General features: G+C 41.1%; 2 protein-coding genes across 3 annotated transcripts in view; both read right to left on the bottom strand.

Annotated features, from left to right (window-relative positions):
- Positions 1–2,357, bottom strand: part of vps54 (VPS54 subunit of GARP complex) — a 44,637-nt gene extending 42,280 nt beyond the window's left edge. The window contains exon 1 of one of the 2 annotated variants that reach the window (XM_085786167.1): positions 2,342–2,357. The gene's annotated coding sequence lies outside the window, so the exon portion shown is untranslated. The remainder of the gene's footprint in view (positions 1–2,341) is intronic. The other variant, XM_085786178.1, reaches the window with a different exon arrangement.
- A 4,521-nt stretch (positions 2,358–6,878) lies between these two features.
- LOC146992413 (E3 ubiquitin-protein ligase pellino homolog 1-like) lies at positions 6,879–22,291 on the bottom strand. The gene is made up of 7 exons (XM_085786143.1): positions 22,093–22,291; positions 14,633–14,822; positions 10,737–10,866; positions 10,529–10,630; positions 9,322–9,519; positions 9,034–9,222; positions 6,879–7,539 (listed from the first exon to the last, which is right to left on the bottom strand). The coding sequence occupies exons 2-7, from the start codon at positions 14,710–14,712 to the stop codon at positions 6,934–6,936; spliced, it is 1,305 nt and encodes a 434-aa protein (XP_085642269.1). The 5' UTR covers positions 14,713–14,822; positions 22,093–22,291; the 3' UTR covers positions 6,879–6,933.
- Positions 22,292–26,045: the final 3,754 nt, after the last annotated feature.

The raw sequence follows: 26,045 nt of genomic DNA, 5'->3' as shown, positions 1-26,045 counted from the left end.
TGGATATGTGTTGCAGATATCTGTAATTCAGTTTTGCCGAGTCAAAAAGAACATTTCAGATCCACAACTACGTTCTTCCTATAGGACAAATGACGTCACTTTAACCATTCATGTGTATGGGGTTTGTCATTATAGATATCTATAATTCAGTTGCAGATATCTGCTATGTGAATTACGGATATCTGTAACTGAATTACGACTAGTAGTAATTCCAGTTTGAGATATCTACAATTTGATTCTGACTAGTCATAATTCCAGTTCTAGATATCTTTAATTCACCTCAATTAAAGATATCTACATGTCCCTTTTCGGATATCTTAAATTAAGTTTTGACTAGGCAAAATTACGTTGTAGATATCTATAAATGGAATTATGACTAGTCAAACTGGAATTAGTAATGGTCGTAATTCAGTTACAGATATCTGTAATTCACATAGGCTAGCGGATATCTGCAACTGAATTGTAGATATCTGTAATGACAAACCCCATAAACATGAATGGTTAAAGTGACGTCATTTGTCCTATAGGAAGAACATAGTTGTGGATATCTGAAATGACAATTGTGGATAGGAAGAATGTAGTTGCGGATATCTGAAATGTTCTTTTTGACTCGGCAAAACTGAATTACAGATATCTTGAATCAAAAATCCAACTACTCCAAATGTAATTACGACTAGTGAGAAAGACGTTGTTGATATCTACAATGTTAATTCCGGAAAGTCAAACTTAGCTTTTAAATGTTAAATCCGCTTGCCATAGTCTCAACAACAAGCCAACTTCAGCAGCTCACGACAACCTACAACCTCACATGAGTCGCCAACATCCCGGCCTCTGATTGGTTAAAGGTGCTTTCAAACAGGAAGTGTTTTCCGATGTAAAATAAATAAAGTGAGCAGGCGTCTTTTTAGTTTCACATTCAATCAGGAGTCCCGTGTCTGTCGTCATGGAAATACGCAACGTGAAGCGTACGAGGTGAAAAATTAAACAATGACTCATTTTGACACCAGTAGTGGTGGAAAAACAGCCTCAATATTGAAACGAACACAGCTGTGTGACAGATTTAAACTCAATGTTTCCTCGTGTCAGTTCACGCTTTAAAAAAAAAAAAAGGCTGATTTAAATGTTCTGCACATGACCTGATGCCAGTTTGATGAGTAAAACTGAAAATAAAACTGTAAAAGTGACAAAAACAACAACAGGATATCCTGTGTTACACTAACTGATTGTGATCAAATGTGACTTTCTGTAACTGAACATTAAAGTTTTGTGAAAATAGTCCTCTAATAATGTTCAAGGGTCATACACTTCAATTCATATGTATGCATATCAATATAATTAATAATAAGAATAATAATAATCAATACTTGCTGCCCATGTATTGATATGATAATGCCACAGTGTCAGACCAGTTACAGCTGGGTCCAGGTTTACAGTGAGGAGCTGCTGGTTGGATTTACCAGATATTAAATCAACACAAAACTGTTCAAAAATGATGTTTTTTTTTCTGTTCCAAGTCATTAACACCTTGACAGCAGGTGGTTAGTCCAGGTGAGGCTGTAAAGCTGCATACAATCACAGTTATTTTCTATATAACTTAATAAATTAAAGCGAAATTTCATGTTAAAATATTCTGTAAATACACGTGAATGAAGCTCTGTTTTCCTGAGGGACGTGAATGCACCAGCAGGTTTCCAGCAGGTTTTTCATTAACTGTGAATCTAATCAAAACTGAAATCAACTTTAAGTCATAAACTGTAGACTGTAAACTGAGATAAAAACCGAACTTCTCCGGAGCTAACAAGTTGTTTTAACCCTCTAATCTTCTCGGTGCTGATCTGTATCAACTGTACCGTGTGTGTAATAAACATAGTATTTAAGTTAAACTGTGTTTTTGTGGCTTGTTTTGGCTGTAACGTTAGTTCACCTGCCCTGTCTGTCTGCTGTCACACAGCCTGTTAGCCTGTTAGCATTAGCTCCGGTGCTCCGGTCTCCGGTGTCCGGTTGCCGTTAAACACCGGATCAACTGAGCTCCAAACGCACTGAACGGTGACAAAAGACGCATAAAACACATAAAAACATAAAAACATTTCCCGGTAACGGTGACAGGACCCGAGAGGCGCGTACATGAGAAAAAACACAGCGAGCTACGAGCTACATGCTAACGCTAACGCTAATGTTGTCAGGGGTTACACGTAGGCTGGCTAATGCTAACGCTAATGCTAATGCTAATGCTAGGCGGGGGGTGAAACACAGAGACCCCGGGAGGAGTGAGTGTGAGTCCGGGGGGAGTGAGAGCAGAGGGGTCGGTGGTGGTGGTGGTGACCCCTCCTCCGTAACGTACCTGTGGTGGTGTGAAGCTCTGCTGCAGCCGGTGTGTGGTCTCCTCACCATCACAGGACCACCGGGAGAACCGGGAGAAGCAGCTGAGGAACAACAGCGGAGAAGGAGAAGGGCAGCACCGCCGGTACTCTGGCCATCATGCAGCCCGGGAGAGTGGAGGCGGGGCCGGGGACGGAGCAGCGCCGGTGACGGTGTCCGCTCGGTCGGTGCGGGGGAGGAGCTGCAGTGCTGCCCCCTGCGGCCGAGACCCGCTACTGCAGCTCCCGGTTTTTTTCTTTTTTGGATTCAAAAACTTTTTTTCTGTACTTTCTGTGATTGAAAAAGTTTTTTTGTTTGTTTTTTTTGATTCAAGTGATTTTTTTTTTATTGAATTTTTTTTTTTTTTTTTTGAAGCTACTTCTTTTTTTGATTTAAAGCACAAGTAAGCGATCCGGTCGTCGTTTTGGCTAACTTCTTGTCAGTCGATGGAGTTAGCAGCCCCCGCCCTCGTCGCGGATCTATTGGTCCTCGTCCCTACGTCACCACATTCACGCGCATCCCTTGGCTGCACACACAGCCCTTTATGCCGTTCTCTCTCCTCATTGGATAAAGCTTGTAGGATACAAGGAAGTATACAAGAAGTTTTCTCCTCGGCTCAGAGCAGAGCAGAGTGACTGACAGACCCGTGTTTCAGACCAAACACTCTATGTAAGTGATTGCTGTCGGAAGATAGAACTATTTAAGACTTATAGGCTATTAACACAAATATTCCGCTTACTTCTGCTTTAATTATAAAGACACAAATGTCGTACCCACAATATGGCCCAAACACAAAACAACATTACTTCAATCAAAAAATTTGCTTCGATCAAAAAAAAAACATTCACTTTTATCAAAGAAAACATTTTCAATCAAAGAAAAACGGTGTTCAGATGCATTTTTTTTTTGTCTCAACTTTTTTGCATTCAAACACTTTTTTTCTTTGATTGAAAAGGGTTTTTTTTATTGAAGTGATTTTTTTTGATTGAAAATATTTTTTTTGTTTGAAGCTACTTCTTTTTTTGATTGAATTATAAATACACAAATGTCCTACCAATAATATGGCCCAAACACAAAACAACATTACTTCCTTCAAAAAAAACATTTTCAATCAAGAAAAACGGTGTCCAAATGCATTTCTTTTAGTCTCAACTATATTTTTGCATTCAAACACCCTTTTCCTTTGATTGAAAAGGTTGTTTTTTTTATTGAAAATATATTTTTTGATTGAAGCAACCTTTTTTTTTGATTGAATAATAAAGACACAAATCTACCTTCATACTTATCAATAACGTGATTGATTAGCCATTAGTTCTGTCCATTTGTTTGTTTCTGTCGTTCCTTCGTCATTAAAGCAGCATTATGTTCAATTTTTGTTCTGTTTATTCCATTTAAACACATTAAAAAGTCTGATTATCTGACACGTTGTTTATTTATTTATGTCCAACACTAACATTTTACCTTTTTCCTTAATATCATTTTATATTTGCATATTTATTTATTTATTTTTTACCTTATATGCTACTCTAACAACCAAATTTCCCACGTTTGGGATGAATAAACATTCTTATGTCAGTGTGTAAAATACCAGAAATTAATAATAAATACTCATCAAAACTAAAGTGATCATTATTATGTCAACAATACAAATGTAGGGTTAAGTTAATGAAGTTTAATTTCATAGAAAACAATACAAAATGACATACTTTTTTATTTCATTATCACATTATTGTATTGATATATTAGTCTGTCAGTCACACTGTGTTAACATGTTTGTATGGGAATTACCTGGTGCAGGACTATAAAGAAAAGAACTGAAAAGGTCGGTAAAACCACAATAACACATTATATTTGTATTTGAATAAAGTCCATGTGCTGTTTTTGTCAGTAGCAGCCTGTAAAATGAAAAGAGTCAGAGACAAACATCGACAGTGTGTTTTTATATTATTTATTTATTTATCTTTTACTGTTTGCAGCTGGTACAAAAATGTTCGGTCTGCAGTTTTCACAGCTCTCACAGGAATGAACGAGGGTCAGTGAACTCATCGGTTTCAGTTCCACTACATGTGGTTTTTGGTCGGTTGGTTCACAGTCGTTGAACTTTCACAGGAGCAGGAATGTCGGCAGAGACGATAGGAGGAGAATTCACCGTGAAATAACAAAATAAAGGTTTTAATGTCATTTATTTGTTGTATTTGTCATCGTCAGTGTGCGTGTGTGGGGAGGTTTGGCCTCATGGTGGCGCCAGAGAAGCATCGATCAACCTCCACAGCTGAACTCTAGTGTTAAACATGTGTGGAATATTCCTTTAAGAGCACTTTGTCGTCCCTGCTTCATGTTAAACCTCAGGGATCATTTACAGGAGAGGACTTTTATTTTGTAGGGAACAAAAACAACTAGGGTTGCAAAGGGGCGGAAAGTTTCCAGTAAATTTCCAGAAACTTTCCATGGGAAGTTAAGCTGGGGAATTTTGGAAATATTCCAAATAGGAAACTTTCCATGGGAATTATGGGAATTTATATAATTTAATATATAATTTAATATAAAAAAAAGTCTCATATTAATGTGGATGAATCTACATTACCCACACTTGTTAAATATATGTTTTTTGTCATTATTATTTAGTGGTCAGCTCGCCCAACATTTTCTAGTTTCGGTTTCGCGGACGCTGCCCGGCGGGTCCGATATACAGTATATATACATAATGGTATCTGACTGGCAAATGTTTTCGCTTTTGTCCGTCTTGCGCCAGTCCAAGAATTTTACCGTGCGCACGGAGGCTCATGGGAAATGTAGTGAAAACACTTTGCTTTCCATAGATATTCAAGTGTAGGCTACCTGCATTAAATCTGGTTGTTTTAGCCAAGATTATGCTACAATATAGGCTACGTATTTTTCACAACTATATTTAAGTTCCCAGTTAAGGGCCAACCTTCAATTTTGTAAATTTCTGATTTATTCCCATATATTCCCGTTAATAACCATGGAAAGTTTCCAACTTTGAAAATTCCCGGAATTTTGCAACCCTAGAAACAACACAAAGGAAGTTGCTGCTTCAGTTCCTCTGACACAGTAACAAAAGTCTTGAGTTTAGATCAGTATTAAAATATAATTACTGTGTTTTTTTCACACAGAGACAAAGACCAGACGGCTCGACCAATCAGAGAGCTGGGACTCGTTACACCTGCACCGACAGGTAGAGACGTGACGTCACACACACACACAGAGTTACGGCCCAGTTCTTCAGAGCAGCGCTGAGGAGGAAACACACGCAGCTGTGGACAGGAAGTCAAAGAGCTGGGGAGGGAGGGCCCCTTTCAAAATAAAAGTCTGAATGTCACCAACAATTATAACTGTGCTGTGTCTCAACTTGAATCCTTCCACACTCAGAAACAGGTCAGAACACACAAGCAAAAATAAAAAAGTACAGTACGTAATTTGCTTATTATCACTAATAGAAATTACAACCAAAACCAGCCGGTAGACGTGTTGATGGGCGACCGTAGCGTCCAAAAAGGAAGAAGACGTTGGAAACCGCTGTGATCGTTAGCTTCCAGTATTTGATTTTAGACAAAACTAACCGTTGAATTTTGTGCACTACAAAAGTAAATAATAATATTAATAGAGCTGCAACTAACAATTATTTTCATTATCAATTAATCTGTTGATTATTTAAACGATAAATCGATTAGTTGTTTGGTCAATAAATTGTTAAAAAATGTCAATCAGTGTTTCCTTAAATGTCTTGTTTTGTCCATGAACCAAAGAGAGACTCAGTTTATTGTCATAAAGGAACAAAGAAACCAGAAATATTCACATTTAAGAAGCTGGAATCAGAGAATCTGGACTTTTTTTCTTGTATTTGGTTCTAACAGAGTCTCATATTAATGTGGATGAATCTACGTTACCACTTGTTAACGGGTCCATTTAGATAAATATATCGTTTTGTCTTTATAGTTATTTTGTTATTATTATTTAGTGGTCGACTCGTCCAGCATTTCCTAGTTTTGGTTTCGCGGACGCTGGAGGCGGGATGAAGGCTGTCTTTCAAACTGCCTCTGCACCAATAGGGTAGCGCTACGACCAATCAGAGCAAAGAGCAGGATGACGTTGCCTGACAAGCCAATTAAAATGTATGTCGTCATGGCGTTAAGCCCGCCCAACGACTCTCTAAACAGATAGAGCGCTGTGATTGGTGAACACAAAAGGTGTTCGAGACTCAAAAAGTTCCTGTGGCTCGTTTCTAGACCCACCTACGGAGCAAAGAGATTTGCTGCCGCTAGGGTGCAGCTAGATTTCTAGGCTAGCTCTTCACGTCTTCTTCCTCCAACTTCACTCTCATTATATTTTTACTTTTTTTTGTCCTTGAAATAAAAATTGTTTTCGTCTCCAAGTGTCAGCGTTCGTCCTCAGCGTCGCTCTGATTCTCGGCCGTGAAGAATAAATACGGAGGTCAGTCCGACCAATCACAGCTGATCCGGCGGCGGTGGGCGGAGCCTGAACAGAACTTACCTGAACCATCAAGTTAAATAAAGTTTATTAAGTTATGAAACAGCAGCAGTCGTTGCCGTGGCGTCAGTCCAGCGGGCTCTGGAAGATGAGTCTGACGACGGCGGCGGTGGCGTTGGCAGCTTTGGCGGCGTCGTTGCCGTCGGCGCCGAGCGGCTGGATGCAGAAGGGGCAGGCGGCGTGGAAGGCGTGCGTGCCGTGCGGCAGCGGGATCTGGCTCCAGAACGCCGCCGTCTTCTCGGAGCAGACGTGTCCGCACGGCGCGAAGGCGTGCGTGGGCGGCTCGGCGTCCACGTAGAAGGCCGCCTCGCAGCCCAGCCACAGCGGCACGTAGGGCCCGCGGGCGCGACACATGGGGCACTCCCGCTCCTCGGGGTTGCCGCGGCGACCGCCCCAGCCGTGGTAGCCGTGCACGTGGCCGCAGCGCGTGTAGGCCCAGGGCTGGCGGTCGTCGGGCGCGTCGTCGAGGCGGCGGCGGCGCAGGCTGGGGAACGCCAGCGTGTTGAAGCCGACCGGACACTGCGGCCGGCCGGCGTTCAGCTCCCGCCGCAGCGCCTCCAGGTGCTTCACGGTCGGCGTCCGCGCCAGACCCTCGGCCGTCCGCCACAGCAGCGTGGCGCCGCACAGGTCCACCAGGGAGCCGTCCACCAGCTGGTTGGACTCGGACGCCGCCTGACGGAGGAGGAGGAGGAGGAGGAGGAGGAGGAGGAGGTCAAAGGTCAGACACACCTCAACACACACTTAGAGGATGATGTAAACATTTTGTCTAAACAATACAGTAAGATCAAGGAAGTATCTTTCAAAATTATACACAATATATCCAGCAAAAAAAACATTAGACATATTTAAACTAACGATATTGATACTCTTATGATTTCTGTGGCTTGTATGATGAATCTAGAGGAGCTCATTTGCAAAAGCAGATAAGTGCCATTTTGAAAAAGATGAGCTGATGCTTTTGAATTATTCTTTGCATAGTGTTGTTTTCAATAAAGCTTTATTTTTTTGAGCTACGTATGTTTTGTTATGTCTCATATCCTTGGTCAAAGCCAGTCAACTTTGGTTTGACTGATCACTGATGCACTGTTTCACTATTTATATTCAAATGTTTTGGTTTAATGTACAACATTTTATTGAAAAGAAAAATGGACATTCAGTACATCTGCATGAGAAGGACATTTTTCTTTACTTTGAAAACAACCAAATGGAAAATGAATTAATTTTTTTTGTACAACTTGTTTTATTTTTAGGTAAATTTCATATCCACAAAAAGAAATGGACTGACAGTAAACCAAATTTTGCACTTTTTTTGAAGGAACTTTATCAATACAGCACTAGTAGACAAAGGACTAGAAATGCCAAAGGCTTTAAAAACAAACTTTATTTTGGAAAAACATTTTTTTAATTAATGTTTCTTTACATCAATGCATGTTTTATACATGATACTTCTATACTTTGTATATTTATACTTTTATATATTTTTCTTCCCCTGGCTCAACAGTTTTGTTATGTATATAATTGTTAATTAAGTTTAAAAAAAACTTTCACGAAAACAAAGAGGGTGATGTCACTTCCTGTGGCAGGTCAAACCGGTCTGAACCTGTTCTACAGGATGACGAGGAGGGTGTGACATCACCGTCGTTATGTTGACGAGCTGCATTTTTACCCACGATTCACACACACACACACACACACACACACACACACACACACACACACACACGCACACACACACACACACACACACACACCTGTTCAACACCACTGATCCTCCTGGTCGGTCGTTTCCCTCCGCCTCTCACACTCAACCTGTGACCTTTGACCTCTGATCTCATGAATCAGTTCAACCTTCAACCTTTCATCTGCAATTTCTCTCTTTATACACCTCTCTCTACTTCTCTCTCTTTCTTTACCCCTCCCCTCTCTCTGTCTCATCCCTTCTTGCTGAAACTCTCTCATCATATTCTGTCTCACTGAACCAGTTTTTCCGTCTCTGTTGCGGTTGTTTTCTTCAGTTGATCCTTCAGAGCCACCGTTTGCCACGTTGTTTTTTAACCCGCATTTGGTGGGTTGGCGGGTGTTACGTAATTTAGAACCCTGGAGGTGTGTGTGTGTGTGTGTGTGTGTGTGTGTGTGTGTGTGTGTGTGTGTGTGTGTGTGACCCACCATCTTGCCTCTCTGCTGGGCCGACCGCGTCTCCCTCAGAGTGAAGACGTTGCCGCAGACGGAGATCTCCCTCCAGAGGCCGGGGCTGGCGTCCTGGCTGAAGCCGCGCTGCGGGTGCATCACCAGGACGCCGTTGGTGGTCAGTCCGTCCATCTGCCCGTCCTGCGTCCGCCACTTCGCCGCCTTCTCCTGCAACCACACACACACACACACACAGGTCAGGTCTGGAGCAGAGCGTCGTCTCTCAGAGCGGCGCCGGTCGGGTCGGGTCGGGTTGAGTGGACCTACCCCCAGGAAGATGTTCTTGGAGGAGTCGAAGCCGGCGGCGTAGATCCGGGCCGAGTACGGCGGACTCCTCTGGCAGATGATGCGGCAGGCGAAGCGGGAAATGGTGCTCTGGACCGCCGGAGCGTCGGCCGGACCGGAACCTCCAGGAACCATGTCGGTCACCACGAAGTCGATGGGGCTCTCGGTGGAGCGCCCGATCTGACGGGACACACGGGTTACTGTGTTATATTATATATTACTGTAAAATTTGGTGTATAAGTCACACTTTTTTTCCTTTTTTTTCCATCAAAAAAGTTGGGTGTGGGTTATACCACCTCCCGGAGGCGGTCGGGTTGGGGTCGCATTGTGACCACATGTGTGTAAACACAGGTGTAAGCGCTAATGCGTCCTGTATCCGCATACGACCATGCGGGCAGAACGGCGTTTCCGATGACGCTAATTAACGAGACTCATTTGGGTCCGACATAAAATAATATTATTTTTATGGGTTTTCTTTTTTAAAACAGCATTTCACCGTCTCTCATCTCTGTCAGTCAGCCCCTCCTCCTGCTGGACTCGGTCTCTCTCTCTCTCTGCAGGCACACACACACGTGCGCATGGAACACTAATAAACGCTATGCACTATATCGCGCTAAATGTACAGTGTTTAATTACCCCGCGATCTCTTTTCTTTTTAAATATAAAATAACAAGAAAGAGCTACACCGCAGCACATAAACATGTGGAACTTGTTTAATCTTTTTATTACCAAATAGCAACAGAAAACCTTGTTTTCCCAGTTTGAGGTCCTCAAAAATAGACTGCGACTTATATACTGTACCAGTGCAGTGCGACTTATATTCAGAATTTTACGGTATATAAATATATTGACTCATTGGGTCAATTAGGTCTATTGGTGATTGAGAGGACGATTGACACTGTTTTTTTTTCTCTTGCCGTTATAAAACACACACAGCTGTGGCTCAGCTGAGGGAAGTTACCGTAAAATTCGGAATATAAGTCGCAGTTTATTTTGGGGCGTCTCAAACTGGGAAAACAAGGTTTTCGATGCCTATATACAAGTTATTCCACAAGTCTCCAACGTGAAGTTGCTGTGCTGCATTGTAGCGCTTGTTATTTTAAATAAAAAAAAGAAAAAAGAGGTCGCGGGGCCTGCAATATAGCGCACGTTTGTGTGTGTGTGTGTGTGTGTGTGTTGCGGTCCAGACCTGGAACATGTCTGTGTTGCTGTCGTGTGTGTACTCCACCACCACCGTCTGAGCGCGGGACAGAGTGTAGGAGATGCTGTGCTGCTCCTTGTTACTGACGGCCTGAGGGACACACACACACACACACACACACACACACACACTCGATCAACACTTCTGCTCCTCAGACAGACAGGTGTGTGTGATGACATCACAGAGTGGGCGTGACCTTGGCGGCCTGCGGCGTGCAGGACGTGTGCACGGTGCTGGGCTTGACGCCGTTGGCCTTGATCCTACAACACAGAGCGAAGCGGCTCTTCCTCCGACCTTTATCACCGCTGGGGAGGGCGCCGTTACACCTGCACACACACACACACACACACAGCAGACAGAGTGTAAATGTCATGGATTAATAACATATAATTATGTAACATTACAACACAATTGATCAGACAGGGAGCTGCTGTGTAGACCGAATCTCCTTGTTGTTTACATTCTACTTCCTGGTAGAAAACCAGCACGTAATTTGAATGAGATCAATAGTAACGAACGAGAGTTTAGCTATATATCATATTTTTCACGCCCTATCACCGTTTAGACAAATCTGAAATGATTGAAGAAACATTACTATTTCTGTGTGTGTGTTTTGTGTTGCTATGTGTTGTATTTATGTGTCTAGAAAGCATCAGTGGCTGCAGCTGACAGGGACAGTGGTAGCTAAGCTAACGGTGGTAGCTAAGCTAACACCAGGACGTCAGCTGTTAAAACCCTCCCGTTGTGGGACACGACATGAAACTACTCCAGTTAGCTCAGTCATGTTGTAACTCAGATATCCGCTGGAGAAATATTTTTTCATGGAGCGTTTATTGAGTCACTGAGTTATTAAAGTTAAACAGGTAGCTAACCGTTAGCCCGGCTAATCTATGATAACCATGACTAATTACAAAAACGTGCACACAGAAATAGTAATGTTTGTCCAATCATTGGTTTTATAGACTTTACAAACATCAGATTAGTCTAAACGGTGATATAGTGACATGAAAAATTAGATAAATATAGCGAAACTCTCGTCCGTCAAATATTGAAATATTCGCCGCCAAATATTCCGCAATTTCATGTCTCATGGCACGTACAGTCGAAAGGATGGTGTCTATCTGCTGGTCATGGACTCGGGAGTGAGGCAAGACACGGAAGAAAAATGTTGGCGTATCCCTTTAAAGCCTCTGGAAACATGACTTTAAATAGTAAAAATGCTTCAATTATATCCAAGTCAAGTGTCTCATTAAACATCAACAATAGTCTGAGTGGCAATAACTTTTCATAACCATTAGAAAACAGTCTTGTCACTTGTCAGGACAGAGTGGGCGTGGCAGATAACGCTCTGATCGACAGCTCCCTGGCTCCGCCCACGTCTAACAATCTCATACCAACGACACGGCGATGGCGAATGTTGATAAAATCCAGTCGTACATGTTTAAAAGAAAAGAAAACATCGCATCGATTGATGACACCTAGCTAGCTAGATAACCAGATATCGTCATAATAACCGTCTTTGGTCGTAGTCTCAGAAAAAAAAACACTGTATAAATGCTAAACTACAAGCAGAACTCACAACATTTCTCTTTTCATGTGCTTACAGCTGAAGAACTACTTTTTTATTCTTCTGTGCTCTTGCTTTTAACTCTGTTAAAAAATTGTTTGTTTTTATGCTGCTCTTTTTAAATGTTTTGTCTTTATGTAAAGCACATTGAGTTGCCTTGGTATGAAATACGCTATATAAATGAAGATGCCCTGCCTTGCCTAAACGCTAATTGTAGAGAGGAGTTGTGAGGAGTGTCTAGCGGGAGGAGTTACGCCGCCACTGGGGGATGAGAACAACCGATGTTGCTTCATCACATTCGCTCTTGATCTGATGAAGCAACATGTGAAACACATTGTTCACCACTTCTGTTTTTACTTTTGATAATAAATCGTTTCTCTCCTACGCTCTGGTGTGCACTGGAAGTTTTTTCAGTTTTTATCCTGCAGCAGCTGGCACCTACAGTAGAAGCACTTAGGCAAGGCAAGGCAATTTTATTTGTATAGCCCGTTTTTACAAACAGTTTGCCTCAAAGGGCTTTACATGGCATCACAACAACATCCTCTGCCCTTTTAACAGGGAAAAAAACTTAGCTGCTGTACACAGGACTTACAAACTTTTTCTATGTTTAGTATTAGACTCTGTCTGCACCTCTCAGACCTCAGGACCCGGCTAACTGCTGGTTACACACTCCTCCCCCACTCTGTCAGACCAAACCTCTGGACGCTGGAGGACTCAGCTCCAATAAACCCATTGGTTTATTTGTCTAAACGTGTTGAACAAACCTGAACATCCAGGTTAAAGTCTCGTCCAATCAGACCAGGATTAAACAGCAGAGCTCTGTGTAAAAACCTCAGTTATTTTCTGGTCTTTTAACTAAAACGTGTCCACAGACTGACAGATACTGAAACATCTGCTCTGATTCATGTTGAATCCACTGATAGAAACAACAGTTTGAGACAGATACTGAAACATCTGCTATGTTTAGTATTATGTATGTACATGAGACCTTAGGTTACGTAGCTGGAAGGTTTCTGTGGATTTGGGTTTCCAGGAGTCAGGAACCAGGAACCAGCAGCTTCTGTTTCTGTCAGGAAGTCGTCTGCTCTCGTTACCACCAACAGAGTTAAAAAAGAAAACAAGACGTGGGAAAAACTCATTGTTTCTGTTTCTGTCAGTCACAGGGAGGAGGAGGTCTGGACCGGTGTGGACCGGTCTGGACCAGTCTGGACCAGTCTGGACCAGTCTGGACCGGTCTGGACCAGCAGGTCCTGGGTCCGGTCCAGGTCCTGTTCTAGTGACCATGTGGGTCCGGTCTAAACCTCGGAGGCTTCCAGCTCCACCAGTCTCTGACTTCTCTTGTCTTTTTGTCTTTAATCTGAACCTGAACGCACCGCCGGTCCAGTCTGATCCGATCCAGTCCGGTCCGGTCCACGTTGCGGAGCAGGAAGCTGTGGTTGTGAACCAGTGGTGCGTTCAGGGCTGTGGTTTTCCTGAGCGTTGCTGCTGGCTGCTGGTTATCTCCAGGCCCAGGCGGCTGCAGCCTCAGGGCAGATAAACAGCGGGCCGGGCCGGGTCTGGCCCAGAGTCGAGCCATTCTTCCCCTGATAACACACTTCCTGTGTTTCAGACTCTGTCTGCACCTCTCAGACCTCAGGACCCGGCTAACTGCTGGTCACACACTCTCTCAGTCTCTCAGTCAGACCAAACCTCTGGACGCTGGAGGACTCAGCTCCAATAAACTCAGTGGTTTATTTGTCTAAACGTGTTGAACAAACCTGAACATTCAGGTTAAAGTCTCATCAGCAGAGCTCTGTGTAAAAACCCCAGTTCTGTTCTGGTCTTTTAACTACAACGTGTCCACAGACTGACAGATACTGAAACATCTGTTCTGTTTCATGTTGAATCCACTGATAGAAACAACAGTTTGAGACAAGAATTCTCTCTCTGACTCATCAAATACACAATCCAACAACTCCACAACGCTCTGGTGGACAAGTTGTGACCTGCACATTCACCACGCTAAGAGATAATAACACAACGTTACCAGACAGAGTTGTTTTAGAGGGAAATACAGAGACTGCTTGATGAAAAACTGTCCCTGAAGGCAACGCGCATCAGCGGTTTTGCATGAATTTCCCTCTAAAACAACTCTGTCTATAACGTTGTGTTATTATCTCATAGCATGGTGAATGTGCAGGTCACAACTTGTCCACCAGAGCGTTGTGGAGTTGTTGGATTGTGTATTTGATGAGTTTGATGAGAGAAACCAAGAAATCCCATATATAGCCTCCGTAGCGTAGCTCTGAGCAGCTCACGGCTCTGCTCCGCCGTTCTAAAAATAGCTTGCACCGACAATTAAAGGTAATGAACCTACTGCTACTATGACTATAGGGATTATGACAATGGCCCAATTTGACTAAATATTGAACTATCCCTTTAACATAAGAAGCATTAGACATTTAAATCTGCTTTGGGGGGAAGATTGACGGCCCTAGTGTGGTGTGTTTGTGTACATGTTCATGTTCATGTTGTGTTGACCTCACCCCAGCACGATGAGCTCTCCGTACTTGACGGGTGCTTTGGTGGAGGAGGAGACGTTCTCCTGCCCCACGGAGGAGAACATGGCTGCTGCTTCAGGAGGAGGAGGAGGAGGAGGAGGAGGAGGAGGAGGAGGAGGAGTCCTGGTGTCGGCCCTCAGAGCGTCTCCATCAGAGCAGCTCCTCAACACATCACCTGCACACAACAACAACAACACAATACAACAGGCTTATATTAAAGCAGAAGTAAGCGATCCGGTCGTTTTGGCTAATGCTGCGTTCCAGGCAGGCTTTTGAAACCGTAAATTACAGCTTCAGGTCACGACTTACGACTTTGTAGCGTTTCAGGCAACCCACTCGTGTTTTTCCGACCTGTTTTACCTGTGAAAGTCACTATAACGGCCACTCGTAACTTCTGACCCGTGAACTCGTACCAGATCGAACTGGTATGACTTCACAGGTCGGAAAAACACGAGTTACGAGTTGCCTTGAACGCACCATAACAGTCCTCGTCCCTACGTCGCCACATTCACGGCGTCCCTTGGCTGCACACACAGCCCTGCATGCCGTTCTCTCTCCTCATTGGATAAAAACTGTAGGATACGATAAATGTTTTCTCCTGGGCTCAGAGCAGAGCAGAGGGACTGACAGACCCGTGTTTCAGACCAAACACTCTATGTAAGTGATTGCTGTCGGAAGATATAACTATTTAAGACTTATATTAACACAAATATATCACTTACTTCTGCTTTAACAACACACACACACTTTGAATGTTTCATGTAAATGTTAAAAACCCTCCTCAGACGACTGTACAAACACACACACACGCTTCAACACGACGACATCATGCATCATGACAATAACACCCACAATGCCTTTGTGCTGCCGGACAATGTCTGTATTCAGACAAGTTCACTGAGACTGAGTGGGACTGAGAGGTGAAACACACACACACACACACACACACAGCTTTCATTCAGCTGTGATGTCAAAAGGCTGCAGGACGCAACGTCATCACTAATCTACAGAGTCAGAGCAGAGCAGGTTCAGGGTTTTGTTGCTCCTCGTCCTGAGAGTCAGACAGGAAAACACCTGGGACGCTGATGCTTTCTAGACACTGCGATTCCGACAAAATGAATAAATAAATACAACACATAGCAACACAAAACACACACACACACACAGAAATAGTAACGTTTCTTCAATCATTTCAGATTTGTCTAAACGGTGATAGTAGCGTGAAAAATATGATAAAAATAGCTAACTCTCGTTCGTTACTACTGTTCTCATTTGTAAAAGTCAAGTGAGCAAAAATGTTGGTTGTGTGGGAGTTTCCTTTACACAATAGAGGAAAAAATTACAGTGAAAAAACATTGGTACCATAGGTATTATGGGCCATTGGTATTGGTATAGAGAGCCGAAGCGGAAGCAGGAAGTAAAGTCTCCATGTAAGTGAAGGGGAGTCAATGTTTTATTTCTAATGTGATTGAATAGTGTGATGATAAAACTCTCTGACCTCTACCTGTTTAAAACACCACGGTTCATGAAGAGAAACCAGCAGTTTGTTGTAAAACAGCAACAGAAGAATGTATTTAGTGTGAAGACGCTCTACGGACTACAGATCTGGTGTCGGTGTCACTACCCGATTTGCGACGCTACCGGATCCGTGACAAAACTGGTCTGCGCATGCGCAGACCGGCCGCCATCTTGGACAGCTGCCTACGGCAACTCCACTTGGACAAACTTCATTTGGGCACTGCCCGATTTGCGTACATGCTTAAAGTTCTGTGAATTTAAAATACGGTACTGTGAAAATGATTAAAAAATAAAATAAAATAAAAACCGCGGAGGTCCGTCATAAGACAGCCGCGGCAGACTCGTTTATTCAGTGAGTGTTGTGGTAGTTGTGATTGTTTGTGGTTGTCATGGTGATGAGGCCGGCGAGAAAAGAGGACAGTAAACATTAAAAGTCCGCCTGTGTTCCTGTTTTCTGAGCATCAAGATCCAGACCACCACAACCAACCCTCAATTTACACTACTAATAAAGTATTTAAAAAAATAAATAAAAAGATAAACCGTCTCTGGCGACGCACATAGGGCAGTGGTCCTAAGTCAATTCAACTAAGTTTGTCCAAGTGGAGTTGCCGTACATGGCTGTCACAAATCGGGTAGCGTTGCAAATCGGGTAGTGACAGTCCCACTAAAAATACGTCACCAACTGACACGGGAAAGGAAGGACGCCATGTGGTGACGTCACCTACGCCACCTGGAGTCTTTCTGGTTACGGATTCTAAGGAGTTTTATTGACCACCAATGGGTGACGTCACGGTGCTATGTCCATTCTTTTTACAGTCTATGGCCATGTTTATACGGAAACAATCCGAACAGAAAACGCAAAAGTGGCGTCGTGTCTTCACTTTTTATTCCGCGTTTAGACAAGCATTTTGGGGGTGGGAATCCCCAACGGCGGAGCGTTTTTAAGATTTCCACTCTGGAGGCTGCTTTCACTTTTTTGAGCTTTCAAGCCCCCAAAATGCCGTCGCCGTCTAAACGAAAGGCACATCCCATGAAATATTTTGCCGTTTTCATCTGCGAGCGCTGTCGTGTAAGCAGGACCTATGGGCCGCTCCGATCCAGTATCGGCCCAGAATTTCACAGTCGGTGCGTCCCTGGTTCAAATACACTTGTTGTCTCCAAACACGACAACCAGGAGGTCACCGACTCTGACCTCCATCAAAACCAGCTCCCTCTGGTGAACTGGGAGATCTGGTGGGTTGAAGGTCAAGATCTCTATGATGAAAAGAGACGGACCCCCCCCTACCACCACCACCACCCCTCCACAGCTTGTGTGATTGCAGGCGGACAGACAGAGGCCCATTCAGCGGCTGCAACCAGAGCCCCGATGAGGAGGAGGAGGAGGAGGAGGAGGAGGAGGAGGAGGAGGACTCTCTGGGGTGACCTCACTCCTCTGGAACAAGCGCCCTGTTGTCTCCGTCTCCTCTTCCTCTCGTGACGGAGACACGGCGGCGGTCCACGGTCTGACGGCGAGGTGAATCACACGTCGCGGCTCAAACACATCACTGATTTTCATCCCAGGGCTCGTGACTCAGATCTCATGGTGTCGCTCCACAGACTTTGTTTTGACTCTCGATTGACTCCTCCTCCTCCTCCTCCTCCTCCTGCTCCTCCTCCTCCTTCTTCTCTGTTGGGATGCACTGAGACCAGGTTCAAACCAAATTCCTCCAGCTCACAGTTTACACACTCGGATGCTGCAGATGTGCAACAGTAAAAACAAACAGGTCACAGAGTTCAACTGGTTCAAACTACGGGTCGCATCAAAGGTCAAAAGGGGAATAATAACAAACATTTACTCACCCTCATGTGGACTAAGGGCTGGGAGAAGTTTCAGAGTCCTCCGTGGCTTCTCTGAGTTACAGCGGGGCTCCGTGCAGCACTGCATGTCCATATGACGGTTGAAAACGGAGCTCACTTTTCTTCGTCCAAAAAGACACACCAAAAAACATCCAAATACCTCCATAGTGCTCGTCTGTAATGTCCCTCTTGTATTGAAGCCCCGACATGAGAAATTGTTCCGCCGGTCACAGGCAAAGCAGTGAACTGAGACACTGGGAGCTTCTGCTACAAACAAGCTTAAAATATAGACTTATTTAATTTTTTTCTGAACAATTTCTCATGTCGGGGCTTCAATACAAGAGGGACATTACAGACGAGCAGCATGGAGGGATTTGGATGTTTTTTGGTGTGTCATTTTGAACGAAGAAAAGTGAGCTCCGTTCTCAACCGTTATATGGACATGCAGTGCTACGCCGAGACCCCCTGTAACTCAGAGAAGCCACGGAGGACTCTGAAACTTCTCCCAGCCCTTAGTCCACATGAGGGGGAGTAGATAATGAGTGAAATTTGAATTTTTTGTCCGGATCGAACCAGGTGGATGTGAACGACTCCTAAGTCCAGCTTCAGGGTCCTGACGGCGGAAACACCCCCATCGCCCCCATCAACACACACCTAACCCTGTTCACCATGGCAACAGACAGGGTTCCTACAGCTTAAGCCAAGTTAAATTTAAGACTTTTTAAGACTTTTTTAAAGCCACTTGAAATTAAATTTAAAACCGACTTCATAATAAACACAAATGCAGAAAAAAAAACACCACACCAATTACATAGGGTTAGGCTTGACAACTTTACCCACTTTCCTATGTGATCCAAGGTAAAGTGACTGCTACATGAACATTGGATTGTGTCTCTTTCCAGCTGTCCTTTCAAAATAAATGCATAAAAAGTCAGGAAAAAAAAAAAAACACTGACTCGGGAGCTGCTGGCGGTGAGAAATTTGGCGTTGACGGCCGCCACTAACTTCTCTATGTCAGAATGTTACCAATTATTTTTGAGATTTGAGACTAATTACAACCATAAAATACCACTTATCATGTGTTAACATTTTTAAGACTTTTGAAAAATGTATTTAAGACATTTTAATGCCAATTAAGGCCTTATTGTTAGATTAATGAATTCAATGCCTTTTAAGACTTTTTAAGGATCCGTAAGAACCCTGTAGAAATGATGACGCGTTTAGCTACCGGAAACTTTTTCAAAAGGAACAAGAAACAGATCGTTTTTCTGGATGAAGCTCCGTTTCCATGTGGACGATGAGCCCAGAGAGTCCGGATCGAACCAGGTGGATGTGAACGACACAGGAAGGAGGAAACACCACACACCTAACCCTGTTCACCATGGCAACAGACAGAGATAAAGAGTGTGTGGCTGCAAAGTGTCACCGTCACGTCACACTGGGGGGGGTTGGGGTGGGTGCTGGGGGTTAAAGGGCGCTTACAAACACACCAATAACTCCATTATGAGCAGATGAAGGCGACAGCTCCATTGTTGCCTCATGTAAACGGTACCAATCCATCAACCAGCAGCTGCTTCCTCATCAATCCTCTTCACTATTAATCATTGTAATCAGGTTTTGTTGCGTCACACAGGGAGTTACCGCCAAGTCTCTGATAAAAGCCTCAAAGCCTCCTGAACTGGACCAGGTCTGGCTCCAGGTTTGAGTACATAAGTTAGAAGTTAGGGTCTGTTTCTGTTCTGAATTATTATTCATATATGATATATTACTATTTTATAACTTATTATTGAATTACCTTGAGAAGGGGTGGGATTTCATAAGCTTCTTCCCACTCCTTTTGAACATAAATATGTGTTTATTTTGTTGTTTTGTATGGTTGTTTTATATTTTGTCCTTATTTTATTCTGTGGTCAAATAAACTTTCATTCAGTTCAATTCAATTCAATTTTCTACAAGTTCTTAGTTGTGAATGAACAAAACCTCTCAAAGCCCTGCACATTCGCCTGTTTGAACCGTTTCTACGCTCACACGAGTATTGATTTGAACGCAGGAAGCCCGGACTGACCCAAGGATAGAGGCGGAGAGTATAAACCAGGGGCGTCAAACTCATTTTCGTTCAGGGGCCACAAAAAGCGCAATGTGACCTCCAGTAAAATAACAGCATCATAATAACCTATAAATAAAAATAACTTTGAAATTTTCCCTTTGTTTTAGTGCATTATTAAGATGTTTACAATTCATGGACTATCTTTTTACAAAACATATTATGAACAACCTGAATTTTCTTCATAAAAGTATGTTCAATTTCAACAACTTTATGCCTCCTTTGTCTTGTAATGTCATTTTCACATTTGGCAGATTCATCCTGAGGTCAGATTGGACCCTCGGTTTCAGTCTGTGGCCGGAGCAACTGAACACATTTATTTATTAGAAGCTGAACGGCTGCTGTGCTGATTAAACTCTGGATCGGACTCTTTTCTTCTGTTCTGACTCTTTTTAAGCAGCAGAAGATTTGTTTTAAATGAAATAAAAACCTCAGACGGGGCCGGTTCGGTTCGGTTCAGGTGAAGCAAATAAATAAAAGTGTGTGCTTCTATTGGAGGATTTACGGTACACAAGTTTCCTTTTTACAACAGGAACATTTACTGAAGGTGTCCCTTTGTCTGTGAGTAGTTTGTTTTATGTATTTATTATTCAACCGTATCAACCTTTGTGATACTGACTCCACAGCTTCCACTTCTGCTTTACAATAATCCACTCAACTTCCTGTAGGCTCAGCAGCAGCAGTCTGCAACTCTGCATGTGGAGAAGGTGGTCGACTCGACGACGATGTGACACGGCGCCTGTGAGCTTTTTTAATATGAACGGACAGTTGGACAAAAAAAAAAAAAAAAAAAAGAGAAAAGAAAAGAAAGGGGGTAAATGGTCCAAGTCCTCCAACAAAAGCAGCGTCTGCAGGGACAGATGCTCTGGTGGTAGCATGGTGCATGATAATCAGTTTGCGTGGACAGAACAAAAGAGGCCAGCTGGGCTACACACACACACACACACACACACACACACACACACACACACACACACACATATAATAAACACACACATACATGACGCAGGGGTCCACAAAGTCTGGGGCCACTTGAATGGGATCATCATCATGGTACAACATGGGATAACATGTAATTATCCTGTAATTGGTAAATAGCAAAGGAGTATTTTGGGATCGTGTACCACAGGCTGCACACACACACACACACACACACACACACACACACACACACACACACACACACACACACACACACACACACACACATAGTTTTTACAGTAGCTACATAGAAAAGTTTAACTAAAGCATTCAATGTCACACACTAAAATCTATATATAAACATTAAACAATAAGCTTTAACACATTATAAACCACAACAGAGCTACTTTCCTCCATAAAAGTGAACAAATACCATCAATTAACTTAGATTTAGTCACATGGTAGCACATATATTTACCCTGTAATCGAAGTATTATGTTATCCACATGTGTTTGCACTTTCTCTACAGTAAGTTACAAGTATAGACATGTAGAAACACTGCAGTAATAATGTTATTGTGACACTTAAGGAAGTAAAACCACAACAACAACAGGCTACAACAATAAAAGTCACTTTTTAAGTTCATAAAAGTGCTATTAATATAAGTATTTTTAATAAAATAAGACCGAATGTAAGTGAATTAGTTTGAATATCACAGATAAAGTTAAGGTTAAATCACGTTACATGAGTGTTGTGTTTGTTTTTGAAAGACAGAAAACAGACGTAATATATCAATAAAAAAGACGTTATTTGTCAGTAAAAAAAAGACCTTATTTATCGTTTAAAACACATAGAAATGAAAGTTTAGTTGAGTTACAACGTGAGTAAAACTACAGTTAGCCTGTTTTTTAACGTTAACGTGTGTGAGTTTCAGTCGGTTTTTAAACAGTTAAACAGAAGTTACATCTTGAAGTTAACTAACCGACGTGTCATTTAAATTAACGTAACTTTAACGGCTTTTAACCACGTATGTGACGTAAACAGACACAACTTTATTTAAACTTACCGAAGTCTTTTAACAGTTTCCTCCTGAAGCCGCTTCGTGTCCTGTAACGTAACAAGTCCGGTTACCGGCGGTGTTTTAACGGCTGTTTAACGGTTAAAAGTCTTAACGCCGGTGAGGTTTAACGACTTTCTTCTTTTTTCTTCCACCACCGGTTACAGTCGACCAACACAACCGACAACTTCTCCGTCTCTCCGCCGCTGCACCGACACCGACTGAAGCCGACCAGCAGCGTCCCGGTCCCGGTTCTAATCTGGTCAAGTCGACGGTTAAACCTCCTGGCCACTTCCGCTGAGCTTTTCAAAATAAGATAACTAAACTTCAACTTCAGCGTTGGAGTTTCAAAACACACCGAATAAATGATTGATTAAAAAGATATGATTTAAAAAAAAAAGAAAAGAAAAAAAGACTAGTATATCCCTTCATTTCATTTATAGAGATACAGTGTTAGAAAAAAAAAAAGATTAATGAGCTGAACTTTTCCAAATAAGACGTCTGACTTCAGCATAAAGTATTTTTCTATTTCTATTCTATTAATATATATATGTATTTAAAAGACTAGTGTATCCCTTTTATTTCATTTATAGAGATATAGTGTGATAAAAGCAACAACAATTAATTACTGATAAAATCCTGCCCATTTCCGCTGAACTTTTCAAAATAAGATGACTACCTTCAACTTCAGTGTTGGAGTTTCAAAACACACCGAATAAATGATTGATTAAAAAAAATATGATAAAAAAAACTAGTATATCCCTTTATTTCATTCATAGAGATACAGTGTTAGAAAAAAAAGAAAAAAGAATAATGAGCTGAGCTTTTCCAAATAAGACGTCTGACTTCAGCATAAATTATTTTTCTATTTCTATTCTATTAAAATATATATATATATATATATATATATATATATATATATATATATATATATATATATATATATATATATTTTTTTTTAAAAGACCAGTGTATCCCTTGACCCTTTGATTTCATTTATAGAGATATGATGTGATAAAAGCAACAACAATTAATTACTGATAAAATCCTGCCCATTTCCGCTGAACTTTTCAAAATAAGACTTCTGACTTCAGCATAAATTATTTTTCTATTTCTATTCTATTAAAAGATATATATATATATATATTAAAAGACCAGTGTATCCCTTTTATTTCATTTTAGTGTGATAAAAGCAACAACAATTAATTACTGATAAAATCCTGCCCATTTCCGCTGAACTTTTCAAAATAAGATGACTAACTTCAACTTCAGCGTTGGAGTTTCAAAACACACCGAATAAATATGATTTAAAAAAAAAAGACTAGTATATCCCTTTATTTCATTTATAGAGATACAGTGTTAGAAAAAAAATAAATAATAATAAGCTGAGCTTTTCCAAATAAGACGTCTGACTTCAGCATAAATTATTTTTCTATTTCTATTCTATTAAAATATATATATATTTTTAAAAGACCAGTGTATCCCTTTTATTTCATTTATAGAGATATAGTGTGATAAAAGCAACAACAATTAATTACTGATAAAATCCTGCCCATTTCCGCTGAACTTTTCAAAATAAGACGACTACATTCAACTTCAGCGTTAGAGTTTCAAAACACACCGAATAAATGATTGATTAAAAAAATATGATTAAAAAAAGAAAAGACTATTATATCCCTTCATTTCATTTATAGAGATACAGTATAGAGAAAAAAAAAAAGAATAATGAGCTGAGCATTTCCAAATAAGACGTCTGACTTCAGCATAAATTATTTTTCTATTTCTATTCTATTAATATATATATATATATATTTTAAAAGACCAGTGTATCCCTTTTATTTCATTTATAGTGTGATAAAAGCAACAACAATTAATTACTGATAAAGTCCTGCCCATTTTCGCTGAACCTTTCAAAATAAGATGACTAACATCAGCTATTTGGGCAATTTTATTATATTCTTTTTTATATAGCTACTTCTATATTTAAATGTGTGTCTCTTATATTTTTCATATATTGTGTGTATTGTATTTTATTCTGTTTAATTCATTTTAATTTCATGCAAATGATTTATATAGCATTGACAAATAAAGTTGACTTTGATAGTCTGTAATGACTCCCTGACCCACATTCATAATGCTAACATAGGTGCAGCCTACACATTTGAATAATTACAACAATTATAACGTTACACCTTCATTTCTTCATTTTCAAGATCACATCATCATCATAATTAATAATTATTATCATGACTAATATTCATAATTATACCCTGTTATTTTCATGCACCAGATGTTGATGATGTTTTGATGCATATTCCTTATAATTGCAAATTAGCTTTGTTTGTTTGTTGTTGTTTTTTATTTGAATTTGATGAGTGAACACCACATAACAATTATGGATTGTGCATTTAAAGGCGAATCAACCCTTTTTCTTTTAAGAGTTCACATGTCTGATTTGCATCAACATATCTGGTGGGTTGGATTTAAAAATCAATATTTCAATAGAATATAGCCTATGGAAAATGATTATAATAATAACTTTATCTTTAGATCCTATAGCACCGTTAAAAACACGAGATGACAAGGACAAAAATAAAAACAAATCAAAGAAAACAAACCAGGAACAGGTTAGTTAAAGATGCAAAGATGTCGGTAAATGAGATCAAATAAATGAATAAAAAACGAGATAAGAAGAGTTGGAACAGATGATGGCATAGACAGTAAAACTGTAAGAACAGAAAAGATCAAAGACTGAAAGATTTTTTTTTATGATTAATATTTCATTGGGTTTTTTGAATATCACACATTACAAGTACACTTGTGGAAGTGTTGGCTACAAAACAATATTGAGACTTGTATACAGAAAGTACGAGACAAGAACAGTCTAATAAGGGATAAAACAGGACAGCACAACAACAATACAAGACTGAAAGATAAGAAGTCATAAAACAACAGGGACAAATAAAACACTGATCAGATTCCAGAGGAAGTGAAGGCAACATAACAAGAGTAAAGTTGAGAACAATGAAACGCTGAAGCTTTTCATGAGTCACGTCACAGGGAGTAAAGACCAACAGGTAACAGACACGTGATGGAGGAAGTAAATGGCATAAAACATCTTAAGGTGGTTGAAGTTAAACAGTTTAGCTTTCTAAACAATTCATTGTACGAGTGCATGTAGCCTACAGTGTTTTATCCGGTTATTTTTAATTCACTACATCGCCATGTATTGTTGTTTTTAAAGGGATAGTTCAACATTTCGGCAAATTGGCCCATTTAGCAGTAGGTTCGCTCTGGTGGACAAGTTGTGACCTGCACATTCACCACGCTATGAGATAATAACACAACGTTACCAGACAGAGTTGTTTTAGAGGGAAATTCATGCAAAACCGCTGATGCACGTTGCCTTCAGGGACAGTTTTTCATCAACAGTCTCTGTATTTATCTCTAAAACAACTCTGTGTGGTAACGTTGTGTTATTATCTCATAGCGTGGTGAATGTGCAGGTCACAACTTGTCCACCAGAGCGTTGTGGAGTTGTTGGGTTGTGTATTTGATGAGTTTGATGAGGGAAACCAAGAAATCCCATGAGCCTCCGTAGCGTAGCTCTGAGCAGCTCACGGCTCTGCTCCACCGTTCTAAAAACAGCTTGCACCGACAATTAAAAGTAACGAACCTACTGCTATGACTATAGGGATTATGGCAATGGGCCAATTTGACAAAATGTTGAACTATCCGTTTAATGTTATACATGTTTTTGCTCATTCAGATGTTTAAATAAAGTATTTCAATAATTGTTGTTCCAGTTTTAATTGAATTTCAGCAGTATATTTCTTTTTTTTAATTAAAAAAATGGGATAACAGTAGTGTACTGTAAAATTAGTTAATGTACAGTAACAGACTGTATTACATACACCAAGTTACTGTAAAAGTGAAATACAGTAATAGTACCGTAAAAAAAA

Source organism: Trachurus japonicus, chromosome 1, assembly GCF_045865225.1.
Source record: "Trachurus japonicus isolate A0001 chromosome 1, Traja_1.0".
NCBI classification, from domain to species: domain Eukaryota; kingdom Metazoa; phylum Chordata; class Actinopteri; order Carangiformes; family Carangidae; genus Trachurus; species Trachurus japonicus.
This window is presented reverse-complemented; position numbering and strand designations above follow the sequence as displayed.

Excerpts from the sequence above, each read along its gene's own strand:
- LOC146992413 (XM_085786143.1), bottom strand. The coding sequence starts at position 14,712 with ATGTTCTCCTCCGTGGGGCAGGAGAACGTCTCCTCCTCCACCAAAGCA. Across the intron at positions 10,631-10,736 it reads GCACGCCGCAGGCCGCCAAG|GCCGTCAGTAACAAGGAGCA; the intron begins GTCACGCCCACT and ends TGTGTCCCTCAG. Across the intron at positions 7,540-9,033 it reads CCCAGCAGAGAGGCAAGATG|GCGGCGTCCGAGTCCAACCA; the intron begins GTGGGTCACACA and ends CTCCTCCGTCAG.